Consider the following 20,040-nt stretch of genomic DNA (forward strand, 5'->3'; position numbering starts at 1 on the left):
GTCTTTACAGTAATAGTGGACTTCATTGTGTTTCGTTGTTGGAGTTGTGCATGACCAAAGATCGTATATCGAGAGAGGATGATCTACCCTCCGCATGGTGATGTACAGCACACACAATCTCTACATAAATTCCATTTTGCAGTCAGTCATACCATCTTTTTGTCACTTAAAAAAATACTGAGGACATGACCTCAGTGTCCTCAATGGGAGTTACGGCCATGCGTCTGGCAACAAACTGCACTTGTCATGGCCCACATGGTGAACCACCACTAACGAAGCAACAGGTCGGAATTTTTATAACTTTAGTAGTTGCGATTTTCAATTAAAGAAAGAGAAGCAGCAGATAAATATTGCAATCATCATTTCCGCTTAGTATGGAATGAGAGTAATCAATATGGAAGAGCACTACAATGTCAACACTTTTAAGTACACTGAGTTCACAGTAGGGTTGCACGTTTTTGCAACCCTACTGTGATCTGAATTTGGTTGACAAAAAAGCTTGTATTGCCACCGTTAGATTGTGATAATGCATGTTGACAACACATTTTGTGACCAGTGATCAGCTAACGAACAAAATGTAGCATTCTCATTGGTGGCTAATGTCCCTCCACAGTGCAAAGTCACTTCTAAGTCAGCAATCCTCGCCTCCATGGCGGTAAAAAAAAACAAGGCCTCTGACAAGTAGGAAGAGGAATAGCTAAAGACACCATAGGACCATACAATAAGCCATGGCAGACCCGGCAGCGATCCTGTTCTGTCTCCCTGTAATGTTTGTGTGATCTTGAATGGGATTGTGCTGAAAATTTTATTTTCCCCTCGGGGATTAATAAAGTATGTCTGATTCTGATTCTGATGTAATAACCGCTAAGCTACAATTCTTGACTGTAAATAAAAGTGGGCGTATGGAAACAAATATCGACATGTATGGTCGATACTACAAATTGATATTATTATCATTAAAAAAAAAAAGTTTTTGTAATTGTTTACAAACTCTAGTTTTCTGCCTTTAAAGCCCTCCTGAGTGAGCGTCTCTCCACACATGCTGACCATTCCTATGTGCAGATGTGGGAGGAGCTTCTGTGTTTGTTTGGAGTGTTTGAAAAAGTGTGTGTTATTGCATGGGTGAGGGTCTGCTCGAGCATATGTGTGTGTGTTTTAGCAAACGAAGAAGGAGAAGGGGGGAGTTAAGTGATTCAAGGAAAACTGCTTCCTGCTGCAGCTTTGTTTTCCAGTAAAGTGAGGGAGGAGGATGAGTGTTCTTCAATCTTATCGATACACTATCACGCAGCACTGGAGGTCGTCTGCAGGTCTGATTCCATCATCCTATTCCACAGGACTTCGCAATCAATCGCTCATTATCTTGATTACATTGAGAGAGAGCGGTTTCACAGTAAAGGCAAAAAGGACGCAGGATGTGTGTTACATTTTTCATCTGTTTTTTACCAACAGGCCAGTCTGCGGCCTTGTCTTTAAATAGCAACTTCCGGCTTCGATGTCACAATATGAGAAAACATCTGGTTTTGGTCCGTTTTTTTAATTTCTGCTAAAATAAGATTTACATTTTTGTTAGATTAAATATACAACAAACATCTAACCATTTTTTAGATGGAGTGGTAGCCTCTCCTTCTTCTTACTTCTTTTTGGATTGTGATGAACGTTCGAAATAAACTACACTGAAAATTAAACTTGTTTTTTCTCTACAAATTTTTCCTTTGTTGTGGTCCATTTGTCCATTTTCTACCGCTTATTTGTTGTAGTTACAAATGTTATTCAAATAAACCAGCGATTCTCAAACTGTGGTATGCCAAATAATCACTTAATTAAATATTTCAAATATAATTAGAGATATCCGATAATATCGGACTTCCGATATTATCGACTGATAAATGCTTTAAAATGTAATATCGGAAATGATTGGTATCAGTTTCAAAAAGTAAAATGTATGACTTTTTAAAACGCCGCTGTACAGAGTGGTACACGGACATAGGGAGAAGTACAGAGCGCCAGTAAACCTTAAAGGAGAACATTATCACCAGACCTATGCAAGCGTCAATATATACCTTGATGGTGCAGAAAAAAGACCATATATTTTTTCAACCGATTTTCGAACTCTAAATGGGTGAATTTTGGCGAATTAAACGGCTTTCTGTTTATCGCTCTTTTTGCGATGACGTCAGAACGTGACGTCTCCGAGGTAATACAGCCGCCATTTTCATTTTCAACACATTACAAACACCGGGTCTCAGCTCTGTTATTTTCCGTTTTTTCCACTATTTTTTGGAACTTTGGAGACATCATGCCTCGTTGTTGTGTTGTTGGAGGGTGTAACAACACTAACAGGGAGGGATTCAAGTTGCACCACTGGCCCGAAGATGCGAAAGTGTCTGCCGCTAGACCCCCATTGAATGTGCCAAAGTGTCTCCACATTTTACCGGCGATGACAGACATGGCACAGAGATGTATGGATAACCTGCAGATGCATTTGCAACGATAAATTCAACGAAATCACAAAGGTGAGTTTTGTTGATGTTGACTTATGTGCTAATCAGACATATTTGGTTGCGGCGTGACTGCCAGCTAATCGATGCTAACATGCTACGCTAATCGACGCTAACATGCTATTTACCGGCGGTGCTAAAGCAGACATGGCACAGAGATGTATGGATAACCTGCAGATGCATTTGCAACTATAAAGTCAACGAATTCACAAAGGTGAGTTTTGTTGATGTTGACTGCCAGCTAAGCGATGCTAACATGCTATGCTAATCGATGCTAACATGCGATTTACCGGCGTTGCTAAAGCAGACATGGCACAGAGATGTATGGATAACCTGCAGATGCATTTTCAACTATATTACGTTTACTTCCACCCACATTTAATGCGAAAAAAACACTTACCAATCGAAGGATTTAAGTTGTTCCAGTGTCACAAGATGCCAAAGTCCTGATCGTTTGGTCCGCACATTTTACCGGCGATGCTAACGCAGCTATTCGGCCATGCTATGGCTATGAATAGCGTCAATAGCTATTCGCTCAATAGCTTCAGTTTCTTCTTCAATACTTTCATACTCCAACCATCCGTTTCAATACATGCGTAATCTGTTAAATTGCTTAAGTCGCTGAAATCCGAGTCTGAATCGGAGCTAATGTCGCTATATCTTGCAGTGGTATTCACCCTTGTTTGTTTACATTGGCAGCACTGTATGACGTCACAGGGAAATGGACAGTCTCATTGTAAATAGCGAAAATCAAGCACTTTAAAGCTTTTTTTAGGGATATTCGGGGACCGGTAAAATTTTGAAAAAAAATTCAAAAAATACAACAAGCCACTGGGAACTGATTTTTATTGTTTTAACCTTTTTGAAATTGTGATAATGTTCCCCTTTAAAGGCACTGCCTCTGTGTGCCGCCCCAATCACAAAATAGCTACGGTTTATCACACACACAAGTGAATGCAAGGCATAATTGGTCAACAGCCATACAGGTCACACTCAGGGTGGCCGTATCAACAACTTCAACACTGTTACAAATATGTGCCACAATGTGAACCCACACCAAACAAGAATGACAAACACATTTCGGGAGACCATCCACACCATAACACAACATAAACACAACAGAACAAATACCCAGAACCCCTTGCAGCACTAACTCTTCCATAATTTCGATTACCTAAAAGAACAATATCTTGACACAAAGGCAATTTTATTGACAGAATGTTAGACACGAACTTTTTAATATTCTTCTGTTTTGGGGAATTTGCATCTGTAAATAATTTGCATCTGTAAATAATATGCAATTATGATTATTTTCATCCATGATCCCGCACCCCTGGTGCAGGTAGGACCTTCTCCTTTCTCTGCAACAGGCCACATTTTAAGTTCGAAAATGTCAGAGTTGGCCGAAGGAGCCATGACTATGGAAGAAGAGCGGGAAATGGATGACAAAGTTGTCAGTACAGAGAAAGCAGAAGAAGCCAAGATAAAGGTCATGCATCCCAATCTTGGAGCTAGACCGGGAGGTTCAGATTTTCTGAGAAAACGACTTCAGAAAGGGCTAAAGTATTTTGATTCTGGCGATTACAACATGGCCAAGGCCAAAATGAAGAATAAACACTTGCCATTAGCCCCAACAGAGAAGGCTCAGATCACAGGTGGTCACATCCCGACACCTCAGGACCTGCCTCAGAGAAAGACCTCTATTGCGACAAGCAAACTGGCTGAGCGATGAGTGTTTTTGTAGCTTTATTATAGCTCGGTATAGCTCGTTTGGTAGAGCGGCCGTGCCAGCAACTTGATGGTTCCAGGTTCGTTTCCCGCTTTGGCCATCCTAGTCACTGCCGTTGTGTACTTGGGCAAGACACTTTACCCACCTGCTCCCAGGGCCACCCACACTGGTTTAAATGGAACTTCGATATTGGGTTTCACTATGTAAAGCGCTTTGAGTCACTAGAGAAAAGCGCTATATATAAATATAATTCACTTCACTATACTTGTTTATATTGGCAAATGTCATGTTTTAAACTGCAATCGTGTTCAATTAATGACACTTATGTATAACGAGCTTGTGTGCACAGTTTAGCTGTTGTGTAGCTGCTAGCTCCTTCCTACAGCCTACCATACTTACCTTTTGTAAATTACTTCACTATGCACACAAGTTTGATCGTGTCTTCTATTTTAGTGAAGAACATGTAGATAAGCTTTGCACAAGGACCGGTAAACACGCTGCCTAAGAGATTTTAAATGCAAGCTGATATTATCTGATACAATAACAGCACAAATTATAGTACATTGTTTAAATATTTTGTAGTGTGGAATGTTAGAAAAAATTGATCAAGTGAAATTACCAGAAACACTTACCTTATAACAAATATATGCTTTTGAAAAGGAGTGGTAAAATGTTTATGGCAACACCTAGTGGTCACAACAATTCATTAGATTTAGCACATGATGCAGTAAATTGAATATTGCGGACACGTGTGTTACTGGATACTTTTTAATATTCTACTGTCTTGGATCATTTGAATCTGTGAATAATATGCAACTATAATTATTTGATACTTGTTTATATTGTCAATTGTCATGTTTTAGACTGCAATAATGTTCAGTTAGGACACTTATGTATAAGCTTGTGTGTGCTTAGCTGTTGTGTAGCTGCTAGCTCCTTCCTACAGCCTACCGTGTTTACCTTTTGTAAATTACTTCACGAAGCACACAAGTTTGATCTTATCTTATATTTTAGTGAATGACATTTAGATTAGCTTTGCACAGAGACCGGTGAACACGCTGCCTAAGACATTTTAGATGCCAGCTGATATTATCTGATACTTGTTTTTATGCGGATATTGGACCGATGTCAGTAACGGCTCAGTTCCCCTTATATTTACTTGCAGAAATTTTGAAAAACCTCCACTTCAAAACAAATTCAAACTGTGCTATTAAATAAAGTTGATTTGATTTGTATACGGCGGTTTAGCTCAGTTGGTAGAGCGGGCGTGCTAGCAACTTGAGGGTTCCAGGTTCGATCACCGCTTCCACCATCCTAGTCACTGCCGTTGTGTCCTTGGGCAAGACACTTTAACCATCTGCTCCCAGTGCCACCCACACTGGTTTAGATGTAACTTAGATATTGGGTGTCAATATGTAAAAGTGCTTTGAGTCACTAGAGAAAAGCGTTATATAAATATACTTCACTTCACTTCACTTCACGGGGGGTTAGTGCGTCTGCCTCACAATACGAAGGTCCTGCAGTCCTGGGATCTTTCTGTGTGGAGTTTGCATGTTCTCCCCGTGAATGCGTGGGTTCCCTCTGGGTACTCCAGCTTCCTCCCACTTCCAAAGACATGCACCTGGGGATAGGTTGATTGGCAGCACTAAATTGGCCCTAGTGTGTGAATGTGAGTGTGAATGTTGTCTGTCTATCTGTGTTGGCCCTGTGATGAGGTGGTGACTCGTCCAGGGTGTAGCCCGCCTTCCGCTCGATTGTAGCTGAAATAGGGGCCAGCGCCCCCCGCGTCCCCAATAGGGAATAAGCGGTAGAAAATGGATGGATGGATGATTTGTATACAAAACTAATTTGGCCTAAAATGGGTGAACTAAAACAAGAAGTGAGGATTTTCTGTCGACCAATCAAGGGACTGCAGTGTGTCTATAACTCCGCCCTTTAGGTACCTTACTACGGTTTGTGTTGTTAGCAGGGTACCAAAATATACCCCAAAAAATTGTGTTATTCGGGTAATTTTTTCAATTTTTGATGGAATAGAAAAGCAACCAAAAAGTCAAACTGCTTAGTGTAGGAAAACTAGAAGGTGGCAAAAAGTGGTCGAGAACCGACCAGCTGTTTTGGTACCCGGGTCACTAAAAAACAAAGTTATTGTCCAAACTGTACGCAAGTTGTGTGTTTTTATTCCTACACTAATGTACACAAGCGGGTTCCTAAACGGAACAATTTAAGTGTAAATGGTACAAAAACGTGTATAGCTTCTTTAGCACTGATGCGTTCATGAACTTCAAACTCACGAACCAAAACCGAAAAAACTTTGGTTACAATATTAACTCTTCACAATATTTATCATTGTATTTTTCAGCCTGAGCCCTGCACCCTTTAAAAACAGCTAAGCACTCACACCGACGCATATGTGCAAAAAGAAAAAAAGAAAAAAAAGAAATAAAAAAAAAAAGGTAACTCACCATTCGTGCTTTGTAAATGTAGTCATGAAAAAAGCCTCCAAGTTAAACATCCAGTAAAGTATTTGCGGTACTGCGAAGGACAAAAAACGCAAAAGGAGATTCGGTTTAAATCCACGGAGTAGTGTTTGGGATTGACGTGTCGCTGAAACGAAGTCCTGCCTCTGAGTCTGTGTTTCCACACACCCACGAGCTGCAAAACTTCAAGCTCCGCCCCCAACAAGTGATGGGATCGGCAGTTCTTTTGACTGTACTGAATCACTAGAATCAGTTCCTTAAATTGATTCGTTCAAAAGATTCGTTCACCGAATCCCGTCTGCAGAAGCAGTTGTGTGCTACAAATATTATTTTTTTCCTTCTTCTTTTTTTGTGTCCTCTCCATGAAGTGTCCATGACATTTTAAAATGGATCTGAAAACAAAATAAAAAAAAAAAAAGTTTTTTATAGTGGTAAAAATTACATACAAATTTACAAATGGTATTATTATTTTTACAAATTTAACATTTGACTCGACGACAAAATTTAAATATATTCTTAAATGTGTTTGAAATGCAATTATTTTCTACATTATTACATTGCATTTATTTTAACAATTCATAGTGGATTTGACAAGATAGAAAAAATTATTCTAAAATGTGTTACACGTTTTCTTTTTTCACATTACATTTTATTATTTTAACATATAAAGTTTCTAACAAAACATACATGTATTAAAAATGTAATAAAAATCACTCTTCCTCTTATATCACATCCAATGTGTGTTTTTTTTTTTAAACAATTATGATCACTCTAAAAGCGGTATATAATAAACACGATATGAAAAATTGAATAAAAAAATGTGTGGAGGTCGGCGAATCACGAGTCAATCAGTAACAGCTTCCCCAGCGGCAGATCTCGGTGTGTGTCAGTTGGCGAACGACACAAGCCCTCAGCACCCAATGAACGACGCACACAGTGACTGAACGAGATCCTTGATGTGACGTTCACGAACGTGATTCACGTGAATCACGTCGCGACACAGTCAGTTCCCTGTGTCAGTACGTTCGCGAACGTGATTCTTGGATTCAAGTGATTTACGTGAATCCAAGTCAGTTCCCTGTGTCAGTACGTTCGCGAACGTGAATCACGTGATTTACGTCGCGACACAGTCAGTTCTCTGGGTCAGTACGTTGGCGAACGTGAATCACGTGATTCGCACCAGTTCCACTCATACCGGCATGGTCGCGGCGGAGCTTAACTTAACTGAGAAAGGAACGAGTCAGTTCAGTAAGTGATTCGGTTCAGTAAGTTCACTCAAAAGATTTGTTCGCGAACGACACAACACTACCCCCAACCCACTCTCTCCCTCATCATTGAATTGAATTGAATCTTATATTAGTAGATTGTGCAGGTCTGTACATATTCCGTACAATTGACCACTAAATGGTAACACCCGAATCCATCCATCCATCCATTTTCTACCGCTTATTCCCTTTCGGGGTCACGGGGGGCGCTGGCGCCTATCTCAGCTACAAACACCCGAATATTTTTTTTTTTCAATTTGTTTAAGTCGGGGTCCACGTTAAGCAATTCACGGTATCATCGTCATTGTCATCGCGTCGCTCAAGTAGGAGTCTTAAAACTATGAATAGACTTTTGTCACCTGTGAAAATAATGCATTTTAAAATATATAGTCACCTATGAATATGAAAGAATGACGAAAAGATAAGACATTTGATGAATGGTGTAGAACTTTTAAAAGTGTGCATTTACACTCAGATTTAAACTGGTTTCAATTATGTTAGAGTTTTTATATGATTCAACTGACAGATTTACTGTTTGTACACCATCTAAAAAGATAAATATATACTTTCCGTATATGTCCTATGTTCACCAGTGTGCAAACTCTAGACCGGTGGTTCTCAAATGGGGGTACACGTACCCCTGGGGGTATTTGAAGGTATGCTAAGGGGTACTTTTAGAAATACTATAAAAATAGCGACAATTCAAAAATCCTTTAGAAATATATTTATTGAATAATACTTCAACAAAATATCAATCAATCAATGATTATTTATATAGCCCTAAATCACTAGTGTCTCAAAGGGCTGCACAAACCACAACACAAACCACAACCTCGATAGAGCCCACATAAGGGCAAGGAAAACTCACACCCACTGGGACGTCGGTGACAATATGACTGTAAGTTCATAAACTGTGAAAAAAATTACTACAAATGAGCAATATTTTGCACTGTTAATAAATCAGAAACTGATGACATACTGCTGTATTTTACTTCTTTATCTCTTTTTTTCAACCAAAAATGCTTTGCTCTGATTAGGGCAGGCGTCGGCAACCTAAAATGTTGAAAGAACCATATTGGACCAAAAATACAAAAACAAATATGTCTGGAGCCACAAAAAAATAAAAGCCATCTTACATACAGAAAGTGTCATGAGATATAAATTGAATTAAGAGGACTTAAAGGACACCAAATGAGCTCAAATATACCTACAAATGAGGCATAATGATGCAATATGTACATATGGCTAGCCTAAATACCATGTTAGCATCGATTAGCTTGCAGTGACCAAATATGTCTGATTAGCACTCCGCACAAGTCAATAACGTCAACAAAACTAACCTTTGTGCATTCATGCACAACGTTAAAAGTTTGGTAGACAAAATGAGACGGAAAAAGAAGTGGCATAAAACACGTCTTAGAAAGTCGGAGAAAGTTATACATATAAACAAACTATGATGAGTTCAAGGACCGCCAAAATTAGTAGGACAAAACGGCGCTCGCCAAATACTCGAATCAGTGAAGCGTGTTTAATATAAACAGTGTGCTTTACAAAAATTAGGGAGGTTTGTTTCATGTTTGTCCTCCTACAGAAACTATATCAAAACAAAAAATATATGGTTTATATTTTTTTCCTCTCATCTTTTTCCATTTTTCATACATTTTTAAAAAGCTCCAGAGAGCCAATAGGACGGCGCTAAAGAGCCGCATGCAGCTCTAGAGCCGCGGGTTGCCGACCCCCGGATTAGGGGGTACATGAATTAAAAACATTTTCACAGGGGGTACATCACTGAAAAAAGGTTGAGAACCACTGCTCTAGACCAGGTGTCCCCAACCACCGGGCCGTGGCCCGATTGGTACTGGGCCGCAGAATAATTTTTTATTCATTTTTATTTAAAAAAAAATAAATACAATTTTTTATATTTTTTTCATTTTTTTTATTAAATCAACATAAAAAACACAATATACACTTACAATTAGTGCACCAACCACAAAAACCTCCCTTTTCATGACAAAAATGTCCCTTTTCATGACAAAGAAAAAAAAAAAAATGGACCATATGGGATATTAAGTTTGCTGAACGTCTATTTTTTTTAACACACACACACCGAGCACCCACTGGCAGACATGTAGATCGGCACTTATACTTGTTTTGATATTATACATCCATCCATCTATCTATACATTTTCTGCCGCTGGTTAAAGTTAAAGTTAATGCACCACTGATAGTCACACACAGTAGGTGTGGTGAAATTACCCTCTGCATTTGACCCATCCCCTTGTTCCACTCCCTGGGAGGTGAAGGGAGCAGTGAGCAGCAGTGGTGGCCACGCTCATTAATCATTACAAGTCATGTTAGAGCTTTTGTATGAGTCAATGGATTGTTTTTGTGTTTTTACAATATCTAAAAAGATCAAGATATTTTCCGAAAATGTCCTATGTTTACCAGTGTGCAAGCTCTAGACCTCTAGTGGCCTTGTGGTTAGAGTGTCCGCCCTGGGATCGGTAGTTTGTTAGTTCAAACCCCGGCCGAGTCATACAAAAGACTATAAAGATGGGACCCATTACCTCCCTGCTTGGCACTCAGCATCAAGGGTTGGAATTGGGGGTTAAATCAAGTAAATGATTCCCGGGCGCGACCACCGCTGCTGCTCACTGCTCTTCTCACATCCCAGGGGGTACACAAGGGGATGGGTCATATGCAGAGAACAATTTTCACCACACCTAGTGTGTGTGCTGGTCATTGGTACTTTAAATATAACTTTAACTTTAACTTGACCAGATCTGGGCTTCACGGTGGAAGAGGGGTTAGTGCGTCTGTCTCACGGGATCTTTCTGTGTGGGGTTTGCATGTCCTCCGCGTGAATGTGTGGGTTCCCTCCGGGTACTCCGGGTTCCTCCCACTTCCAAAGACATGCACCTGGGGATAGGTTGATTGGCAACACTAAATTGTCCCGAGTGTGAATGTTGTCTGTCCATCTGTGTTGACCCTGCGATGAGGTGGTGACTTTTCCAGGGTGTACCCCGTCTTCCGCCCGATTGTAGCTGAGATAATCACCAGCACCCCCCGCGACCCTAAAGGGAATAAGCGGTAGAAAATGGATGGATGGATAGAGCAGATGTGGAGTATACTTGCTTTGATATTATACATCAATCTATCCATTTTCTACCGCATGTCCCTCTCGGGGTCACAGGGTTTGCTGGAGCTTATCTTAGCTGTACACCCTGGACAAGTTGCCACCACATCGCAGTGATATTTTACAGTAGTTAGGAAGTCTCCATAAAATTATTATTTTTAAACTGAATAAACTTTGCCTGATCTTAATGTTGTTGTGTTGTATTGACCTGTATGAATAAATTTGATAGCATTTTTGGAAGATGTGATCATGTGTGGATCAATTGAGCCCAGTTATATTTGTGTTGTATTCTTCAAACCCAGAAAAAAATTCATACCAGAATTCGGATCAGATCCAAAAATAATCTTAATTCACCCCGGATCAACATGTGGATCAAAACTGAGATGAGATCCGATCAGTTTGATATAATAGGTATGATTACTTTATATAAATAAATAAGACTTTTTTAGCGTGGATTCACAATTTAGATCAGATTCTAATTAAAAAACATGTTTTTTATTATATAAATGATAATCATTTATACACCGTTTATACAGTTTGTTAAAATTTAAGTTTTAACTAAAACACTTTTTTTTTAACAATGCAAAACGTTTTCAGGTACATTGTGAAGCATTCATCCCAAAAATGTATTCACGTCTGGGCTAGATTTGGTTTGGTAACACAGATATTGTATCATATTATGAATGTTGATAAAATGTAATTAAATCTTTGGAAAAACATTTTGTGTGCCTTCACACCAAAATCTAGATCAGATTCGGTTTCAACTTGATCTGGGAAATTTAAACCCAGATCTGAATGTTTTGTCTTTTTCCACACTAAAAAAATGGAACTATTGTGGGGATTTACACCAGAATTGGCATCGCATTCAATTTAAAATTAAATTTGTGGATATACATCAAAATTGGTATCAGTTTGAATACTCTGTTTACTTTCTTTACATTACAAAGTCTATGATTTATTTTGGGGTGTGGATTCACATTTAAATCTTGTTCAGATTTGGATGAAAAACTATGGTTTGATATTAAAAATTCTAATCCTTTATACATGTAACACATTTTGTTCAAATTTAGTATATAACCAAATACCATATTTTTTGGACGGTAAGGCGCACTTGAAATTCTTTAATTTTCTCAAAAATCGACAGTGAGCCTTATAATCCGGTGGGCCTTATGTAAGGAATAATTCTGGTTGTGCTTACCGACCTTGAAACTATTTTATTTGGTACATTTTGTAGTGATAAGTGTGACCAGTAAATGGCAGTCACACATGAGAGATACGTTTACACTGCAAGATGACGCTAGCAAGCAACACCGAAACGTTGATGTTGCATTGAAAATATATAACATAACTCACGGCGCTCCTAAAATGTTTTAATACAACTTTGGTAAGCTATGAAGCAATAGTCAGACGTACTGTGCTTCCACATACGAGTGTTATTCTGGTGTGTGTATAAGGACTGCAAAATGGCACTTAATAGCGGGCGTAATATCTGGCGTTTTGTTTTGCAATATTGTGCAAAGCCAACTTTTCTTAACTCCTGGTACCTGCTGATGTGTATTTGGGATATGCATAAGTCCTGAAAATTTGCACAACAAAGATGATGGGGAGAAGACGCTGTCAAAGTGGACCCACGAAAATAAGACCGCCCACAAAACGGCGCATCCTGAAGCGACTGTCAGAAAGGGACTTGAAGATGGTCTATAAAACAATCTATGCAACATTTTGAACAAAAAACACAGTTACATCATATGTAGACCACAAGGAAGTGTTTTAAATGTTGAAAATAAATAAATATGACCCCTTTATTGCGCCTTATAATCTGGGGCGCCTTTTGTATAAAAATAGACCTGAATAGACCTGCTCTTCGGCATTGCGCCTTACAATCCAGTGTGGCCTATGGTCAGAAAAATACGGTATATAATATTTTTTTTACATTTCTTAATAACAACCTAATGCATTCACACGCAATCCTGGGTTGAATTTAGTTTAATAACACATATATGGTATGAAATTAAGACTTTTTGATCAAATTTGATTACATATTTGGAAAAAACATTGTGTGTAGATTCTCCCCAAAACCTGGATTAGACTCGATTTCAATTTAATTTGAGAAATTTGAATTCAGATATGACTGTTTTGTCTTTTGGCACATTATAAAAATGGAAACTGTTGTGTGCATTTACATTAATATCTGGATCAGATCCAATTCAAAGTTGCTTCAGAACAACACCAAAGTAAATGAGTTATACTTCTCTCGCGCTTTTCTACCTTCACGGTACACAAAGCGCTTTGACACTAATTCCCCATTCACTCATTCATACAAACATTCACACACCGATGGTGGGAGCTGCCATGCAAAGCCTTAATCACGACCCATCAAGAGCAAGTGTGAAGTGTCTTGCTCACGGTCGTGACCAGGTTGGCGGAAGCTGGGGATGGAACTAAGAACCCTCAAATTGCTGGCATGGCCGCTCTACCGACCCGAGCCACGCCATCGTGGATTTAAATTCAAACTGGTATCAGATCAACTTAGATTTATACAACAGAAGGTATTGATTTGTTTACATATTTACATTTGTTTAAATTAGAAAAGATTTAACCAGGATATGATGGAGATATTTTTTTGTCAATGCAATCATACGTTTACAGACACAGTATGCATTCACATCAAAATGCCGATCAGATCATCATTAAAATTGGTTTTGACCCTGTACACACAGCAACTTTCAAACTGGATACAATCAAATTATGTTTTGCATAACAGTGGTATTTTCCCTGAATGTGTAACTCTGGGAAAAGGAATGGGTCAAAAACAAGTGTCCACTGCAAAGGACGCTGGTTCTCAGGAGGATTTATTGTAAGATCGCACATCAAAATCTGTAACAGATCGGAACATAAAAAGATATTCAGATATGAAAGGGAGTATTTTATAAAATGGTATCCTTTTATTCGTAATGTAATACATTTTTGGATCATCAACATTTGCATCTGATCTGGTTTAAACTTGGACATTTGAATTACATTGGAAATTTAAACACTATATTTTTTATTATAACTAAATATTAGTTTGCTTTGTCATGTTTTGGGTGTCATTAAGTGACTTCTTCTTTGACGTCTCTTCTCTGTGGACAAGAAGAACAATGAAGGACAGCCGAGAGCATCCAGCACAAAGAGCATTACAGAGGATTATGTGCAGAGGCAAGGACTTGAACACAAGCGTACGCAGCCATTCATGTAATCTCTTTTCACTGCCGCGAAAAGACTAAAAACGTCAGGTCATGCTCGTCACACGTATTCACTGACATGCCGCCACACTAGTAGAGCTAAACAACCGTTTGTTTTTCTTTTCTTCTGTCTGACCTGGCCCCAGGAAATTTTTATAGAATAAAACAAAAGTGTAGTTAGTGTCATTGTTTTTCTTTTCAATGTGGTCTGTTTGCTAAAGGATTACACAAAAATAAATCTACATAAATTGGGCAAATCAAAAAATAAATAAATAATTAAAAACATTGAAAAATAAGAAAATATACACAATAAATAGCCATATAAACTTTATGTATTTCATATACATTTTTATAAAATACAGTACAGAAATATAAAACAGCAGTGTGGGCTACCGGGACAAGAAATGCAGAATTAAAAAGGTATGGATCTTGATTGTTTTTTCCAAATTAATTAGTTAAGATAGACCGCTTTTTGCGATAAACGGTAGAAAATGGATTGATGGATGGATAATTACTTAATTAATTATTTACTCAACTGCAGAGAATGTCAGGCAGGTATTTGTACATATGCGTTTTAAAAAATTGTGCAGCCAATTAATTTTTCATATCAGATTAATCACACTTTCAAATTTGGATTAATCATAATTAATCAAAGGTTATTACTCGCTTGCATAATTTAAATTAAGGATATCAAATTGTATTTAGCTCTGGGCCGTTGGAGGTAGAGTTGGGGTGAAGCTTTAAGAATCACGTTTTAACCACGTGACTAAATGTGTTACCTGGATCCACCGACATGTATAGTCACATTGAGCAATAGTAGGCCTTAAATCATTATAAATGTAAAATTGAATGTAAAAACTGTATGTTTTGACATTTTTGAGTTCCCCAGGAGGCTTCAGCTTGCTTACAGCAAGTTGCTTTTGTGTTGCACAATGTGTCTTTGTTGTGCTCTTTGCAAAGGTGTTGGAGTTCATGTTCTTTCTAGTGGGATTCAAGATTGTCATAATATATTAAACTGTTGGCCGCCCAATGTGCACAAGCCGCAATTTTACCTATTTAAAAAGTAATGTCGAGGGCCACTAAACTGGGCCTGAGGGCCGCAAATTTAAGACCCCTGATTTAAATTACCGGTAACCTAAAAAAAAAAAAAAAGACCCCAAGATTGGAACACAAATTCATTTTATTGCCAGAATGTCATACAGGATTTTTTAAAAAAAATTTGAAATGAATGTACACCATTTATTTGCTCACAACTTACAATTTTATCTAAAAAGGAGTCAAGGTGTATTCTGAGGTGAAATTAGTCAGCAAGCACAACAGTCAGTCTCCTCACTCATCTTTGCACTGACATATGCCTAGACCTCATCACTGACCGTATAATGACCCACGCTCTGGAACGACCTACCTCTGAGTGTTAGACAAGCCTCCTCTCTTCCTGTTTTTAAATCTCTCTTAAAAACATACTTTTATTCCTTGCCTTTTAACACAGTGATATCCATCCTGCAATGGCGCCCCATTATACACATGCTGTGAACTTGTTTTTATGTTTTTTTGTTGTTGTTTTTTTTATCATGTTCTGTTTGTATTGTGTTTGGTCAGTTCTCATATTATCTTTTAACCTGCCCATTGTACAGCACTTTGGCTACCTGTGGTAAATTTTAAATGTGCTTTATAAATAAAGTTGATTTGATTTTTCAAGTAACCATCCCCCGTTAAGGTAAAGGAGCATTTGCGATCAAAATACTGTATACAGTGTGATTAATCTGCGTATATGAATGAAAAATGCAATATTTTTTTCGTAATTAATCACATGAGTTAACAAGTTATTTTTTGACAGCCCTAGTCTCAGTGGCCTAGTGTCCGCCCTGAGATCGGTAGGTTGGGAGTTCAAACCCCGATCGAGTCATACCAAAGACTATACAAAAATAGGACCCATTACCTCCCTGCTTGGCACTCAGCATCAAGGGTTGGAATTGGGGGTTAAATCACCATAAATGAGTCCTGGGCGCGGCACCGCTGCTGCCCACTGCTCCCCTCACTTCCCAGGGGGTGATCAAGGGGATGGATCGAATGCAGAGGACAAATTTCACCACACCGAATGTGTGTGTGACAATCATTGGTACTTACTTTAAACATAACATTGACCTCCGCCAGGCGCTTATGTAATTGCAGAGTTGCAATCACGTGACCCCAAGGCACGTCCGAGTTTCAGGTGATGGTCTAGAGTCCAAATTATCTACCTATTTACCTGCATCAGTGCAAATTTGGGAATTTTTTGAAAGGTTTAGAGAAGGGGTCCCCAAATGTTTTGACCCGGAGACCGCATTGGCTTAAAACACTTTGGGCTGTATATATATATATATATATATATATATATATATATATATATATATATATATATATATATATATATATATATTCCTTGCACATTAATTGACTGAAAGAGCACACACTTTGCCGATGATGTCACGTTATTGATGGGAAAATGCATTTTTAGACAATATGATTAGCCTTAGCGTCTAGGAGACACAGAGAGTAAAAAGCAGTAGAAAATGGATTAATAAGGACATATTTAAAACAATTATAATAAAAAATAAATAACAAATACAATTAAAAAAGGGGGGGGGGTTGTAGTTTGGGGACCACTGGTTTTGAGGCAAAAAATACAAGCGATCATGAAAAAAATATTCAAAATGGGATGGAGAGGATCAACATTTTTTATTTTTTTAAAGATTTGGACCATTAGTCATTACTAAGACGTTACTGCTCCCCTAAATCTACTGCCTTTGACACTTATAAGGATTTAAAGAAGAAAAGATTGGAGGCACATTATATCTTTACATCTGGAGGGGTACACAAATTAAGCATTAATCAGTGAAAGACAAAGTTGGACTTATTCGTACATGGCTCGACACTGTATTTGATTGACATAACGACTGCCGTGCTGCCGTAATTGTGACCCTATTGAGAAAAAAGATAAGATTGTTTGCAGTTTATTTTTAATCCCTTTTTCTTTAGATATTAGTTTTTAGCAACAATTCATGTCTGCAGTTGTTCTTATGATGTGAAGTTCACATTTTGTCTCAGTATTATCTATAAATGGTCCTGTTGATCATCATTGTTCGCAAGCTGTATCAAGATTCAGCCTACAAGGGATTTATTCATTTTCTTTATTAATACTATTAAGGATATTTGCTTAAATGGATAACAAATAGTACCAATGACGCTATTGGGTGGTCATCCTGTTGTATGCTGGCTTGTTAAGTGTTTGCGATTCCAAAGATGCGGAGGACCTCAGGCAGCATGTAGTTAGAAGATTATTTACTTTAATACACAAGGCAATGTAAAATAGACTGGTGCTATCTTAGCATAGTATGAAGATTAGCAAAGTGAAAACATAGGTAGCGTGAAACAAACAACAAAACCAACGAACAAGCTGTCATGTATAACAAACAGGGAACAATGAACCAGCAACTAAGACAGGGAAATCAGTAGAATATTTAGGGGAGTCAGAGGCAGAACCAGGTGAGGATGCTAATCAATAAACAGAAAGCAGGTGCGGCTAATCAGCCACCGAGCAACAAGAAAACTTGATCAATATAACAAGCCACTAAACTAAGAAGAATGATATTTAACACAAACATAGACTCTAACCTGGTGTGACGAATCGTAACACATCCGTGTTGAATAAAGCACTTGGCTTTCCTGCACAACAACAACAAGTAAGCTTTTAGTTTCTTTAATGAAAATCGACAAAGAAAATACTATGGATTGGACCAACAATCACAATATTTATTGCTTGGACTTAACATGACGTTAGTTTAATTGCACAACCAGGTCTTTGTAGGTGTATTTAGGCATAGCAACCACAAAAGAACACAAACTAATGCGATCTCTTGTCCTTTCTTTACATTTAGTTTTGTGCTCAAACATTACTAATTTAGTCGAGAAACCCAGAAAATTTCTCAAACAAATCAAATGTTAAAACAAAACATTTTACAAAGTAATTGCTGCAGACACGAGGACGGTCCGATTGTATTCCACAAGATGGTGAAAGAAATATTTTAAAGAGCCATTTCCTTCCACACACTTTTGTTTTTTCCCTGACTTTGTTACCTTTATGAACCACTCATTTTGTGACTCTATGAACACTATTTCCTATCTCTATATTTGTACGATTGGAACATCCAAGAACACAACGGTATTTTCTGCTCAAACTCTACACTCCCTCTCACTTGTTTTAATGATACGCTCAAGCTGCTTGACCATCGAGTGAATTTGGGCATGAAGAAGAAAAACGAACGTGACGTCATATGCAACCCAAGTTTGTGTTCGTTACCGGGCAACATAACTCAGAAAGTTATGAGTTGATTTTAATAAATTTTTCAGGAAGTTTAAAAAAAAAAGACATAAGGAACATGTGATTAGATTTTGGGCGTGAGTCAGGTCACAGTCTAGATTTAGCATTTTTTTTTTAGGTTTCCTTTACGATTAGGAGATTACGCTTTTCCACTTTTTTATATTCTTTGGCCATTTTCACAAGGTGTGTGTAATGAAAAGTTAAACTTCTATGTAAACGTCAGCTTTACAGATGCCATGTCTGCCTTATTTCCATACTTTTGTTAACATTGCCAGATAAAGTTTCCAAGTTGTATTTCTCTATGAATAATGGAATACTTGGTTGAGGTCTGTGCTCTGTTGTGGGCTACTTTAGACCCTGAAAGCTCCTTCTAAATTTCAAAGCGAGAATTTGAGGGAGGCTTCAGCTTGAGTTGTTGCTCTCAACGTTATCCCAATCACTCTGCTAACACAGGCCCCATTGTTGAACACATCACTCTTAATCTGCACCAATACTCCAATAATATCCCCTTTGTCAAGACGCGCGAACGCACCGCGGACTACACAGCTGCCATTCATATTAAGGTCAGCGCTGTTCCAGGCAGCTTTTATTGGGGTTAAGTAAACGACAAGCTCTCCTTTTTAGTGCCACGCTGAATTTGGTGATGAAGAGATCAACATTTTCATTGATGCCTTCAAAGGGGTTCAAAGATGCTGATAATCTTGTCCCCCTCAGAGACCCACACTGATGACTCATCATAAGCAATGCTATAGGTTGTCATTGGCCAATAAATAAATATACATAAATGAGTAATCCTATAAAAAAAAATAATACAAATTGGAGTAAATACATTGAAATTATAAAGAGGATAATTATCATATTTTTTCTTATTGAGGAATTTTGCCAATAAATCAGATTTTATGTTTTTTTGACATAAAAAAAAATAACAGTTGCATTCACTGGAGCTTACACATAGAAGCCATATAATCCAACTGCTGACTGTTTACGTAAACGTCATTCTGCAAAGATTTAATTATGTGAAAAAACAAAAAAACAAGTATACAGTATTGGGCAGGATGTGACTGACATTTTCCTGGAATTTGCGGAATAATGTCAGACCATGCATACACACTCTTGTAACATACTTCATTTGATTAAGTAGACTTAAAGGCAACAAAAGTAAGTCACTTTTATACTATTTTATACTACTACTATGCGCTGAATAATGTAAATGTGGGAACAGTACCCACAAGTACATCAAGTATACACTGAATTTTTCTGATATTTGTCCTTAAATAGCAAAAACGTTAGTGAAAATATCTATTCAAGAATTGATAAGTATACAGTGGGGCAAAAAAGTATTTAGTCAACC

The 20,040-nt window shown here is 38.0% G+C and overlaps 2 protein-coding genes across 4 annotated transcripts in view; one reads left to right on the top strand and one right to left on the bottom strand.

Moving 5' to 3' along the window:
• LOC133537332 (semaphorin-4B-like) overlaps positions 1-20,040 on the bottom strand; it is a 156,582-nt gene that overhangs the window by 116,351 nt on the left and 20,191 nt on the right. Inside the window, exon 1 of one of the 3 annotated variants that reach the window (XM_061878365.1) lies at positions 6,690-6,870. The exons of the other annotated variants lie outside the window; for them this stretch is intronic. The gene's annotated coding sequence lies outside the window, so the exon portion shown is untranslated. Of the gene's footprint in view, positions 1-6,689; positions 6,871-20,040 lie in introns of those variants that run through there. 3 annotated transcript variants of the gene reach the window in all.
• Positions 3,816-4,483, top strand: LOC133569725 (cAMP-regulated phosphoprotein 19-like). The gene has a single exon (XM_061922275.1). The coding sequence runs from the start codon at positions 3,889-3,891 to the stop codon at positions 4,228-4,230; it is 342 nt and encodes a 113-aa protein (XP_061778259.1). The 5' UTR covers positions 3,816-3,888; the 3' UTR covers positions 4,231-4,483.

The sequence above is a fragment of the Nerophis ophidion genome, linkage group LG02 (genome assembly GCF_033978795.1).
Source record: "Nerophis ophidion isolate RoL-2023_Sa linkage group LG02, RoL_Noph_v1.0, whole genome shotgun sequence".
In the NCBI taxonomy this organism is placed as follows: domain Eukaryota; kingdom Metazoa; phylum Chordata; class Actinopteri; order Syngnathiformes; family Syngnathidae; genus Nerophis; species Nerophis ophidion.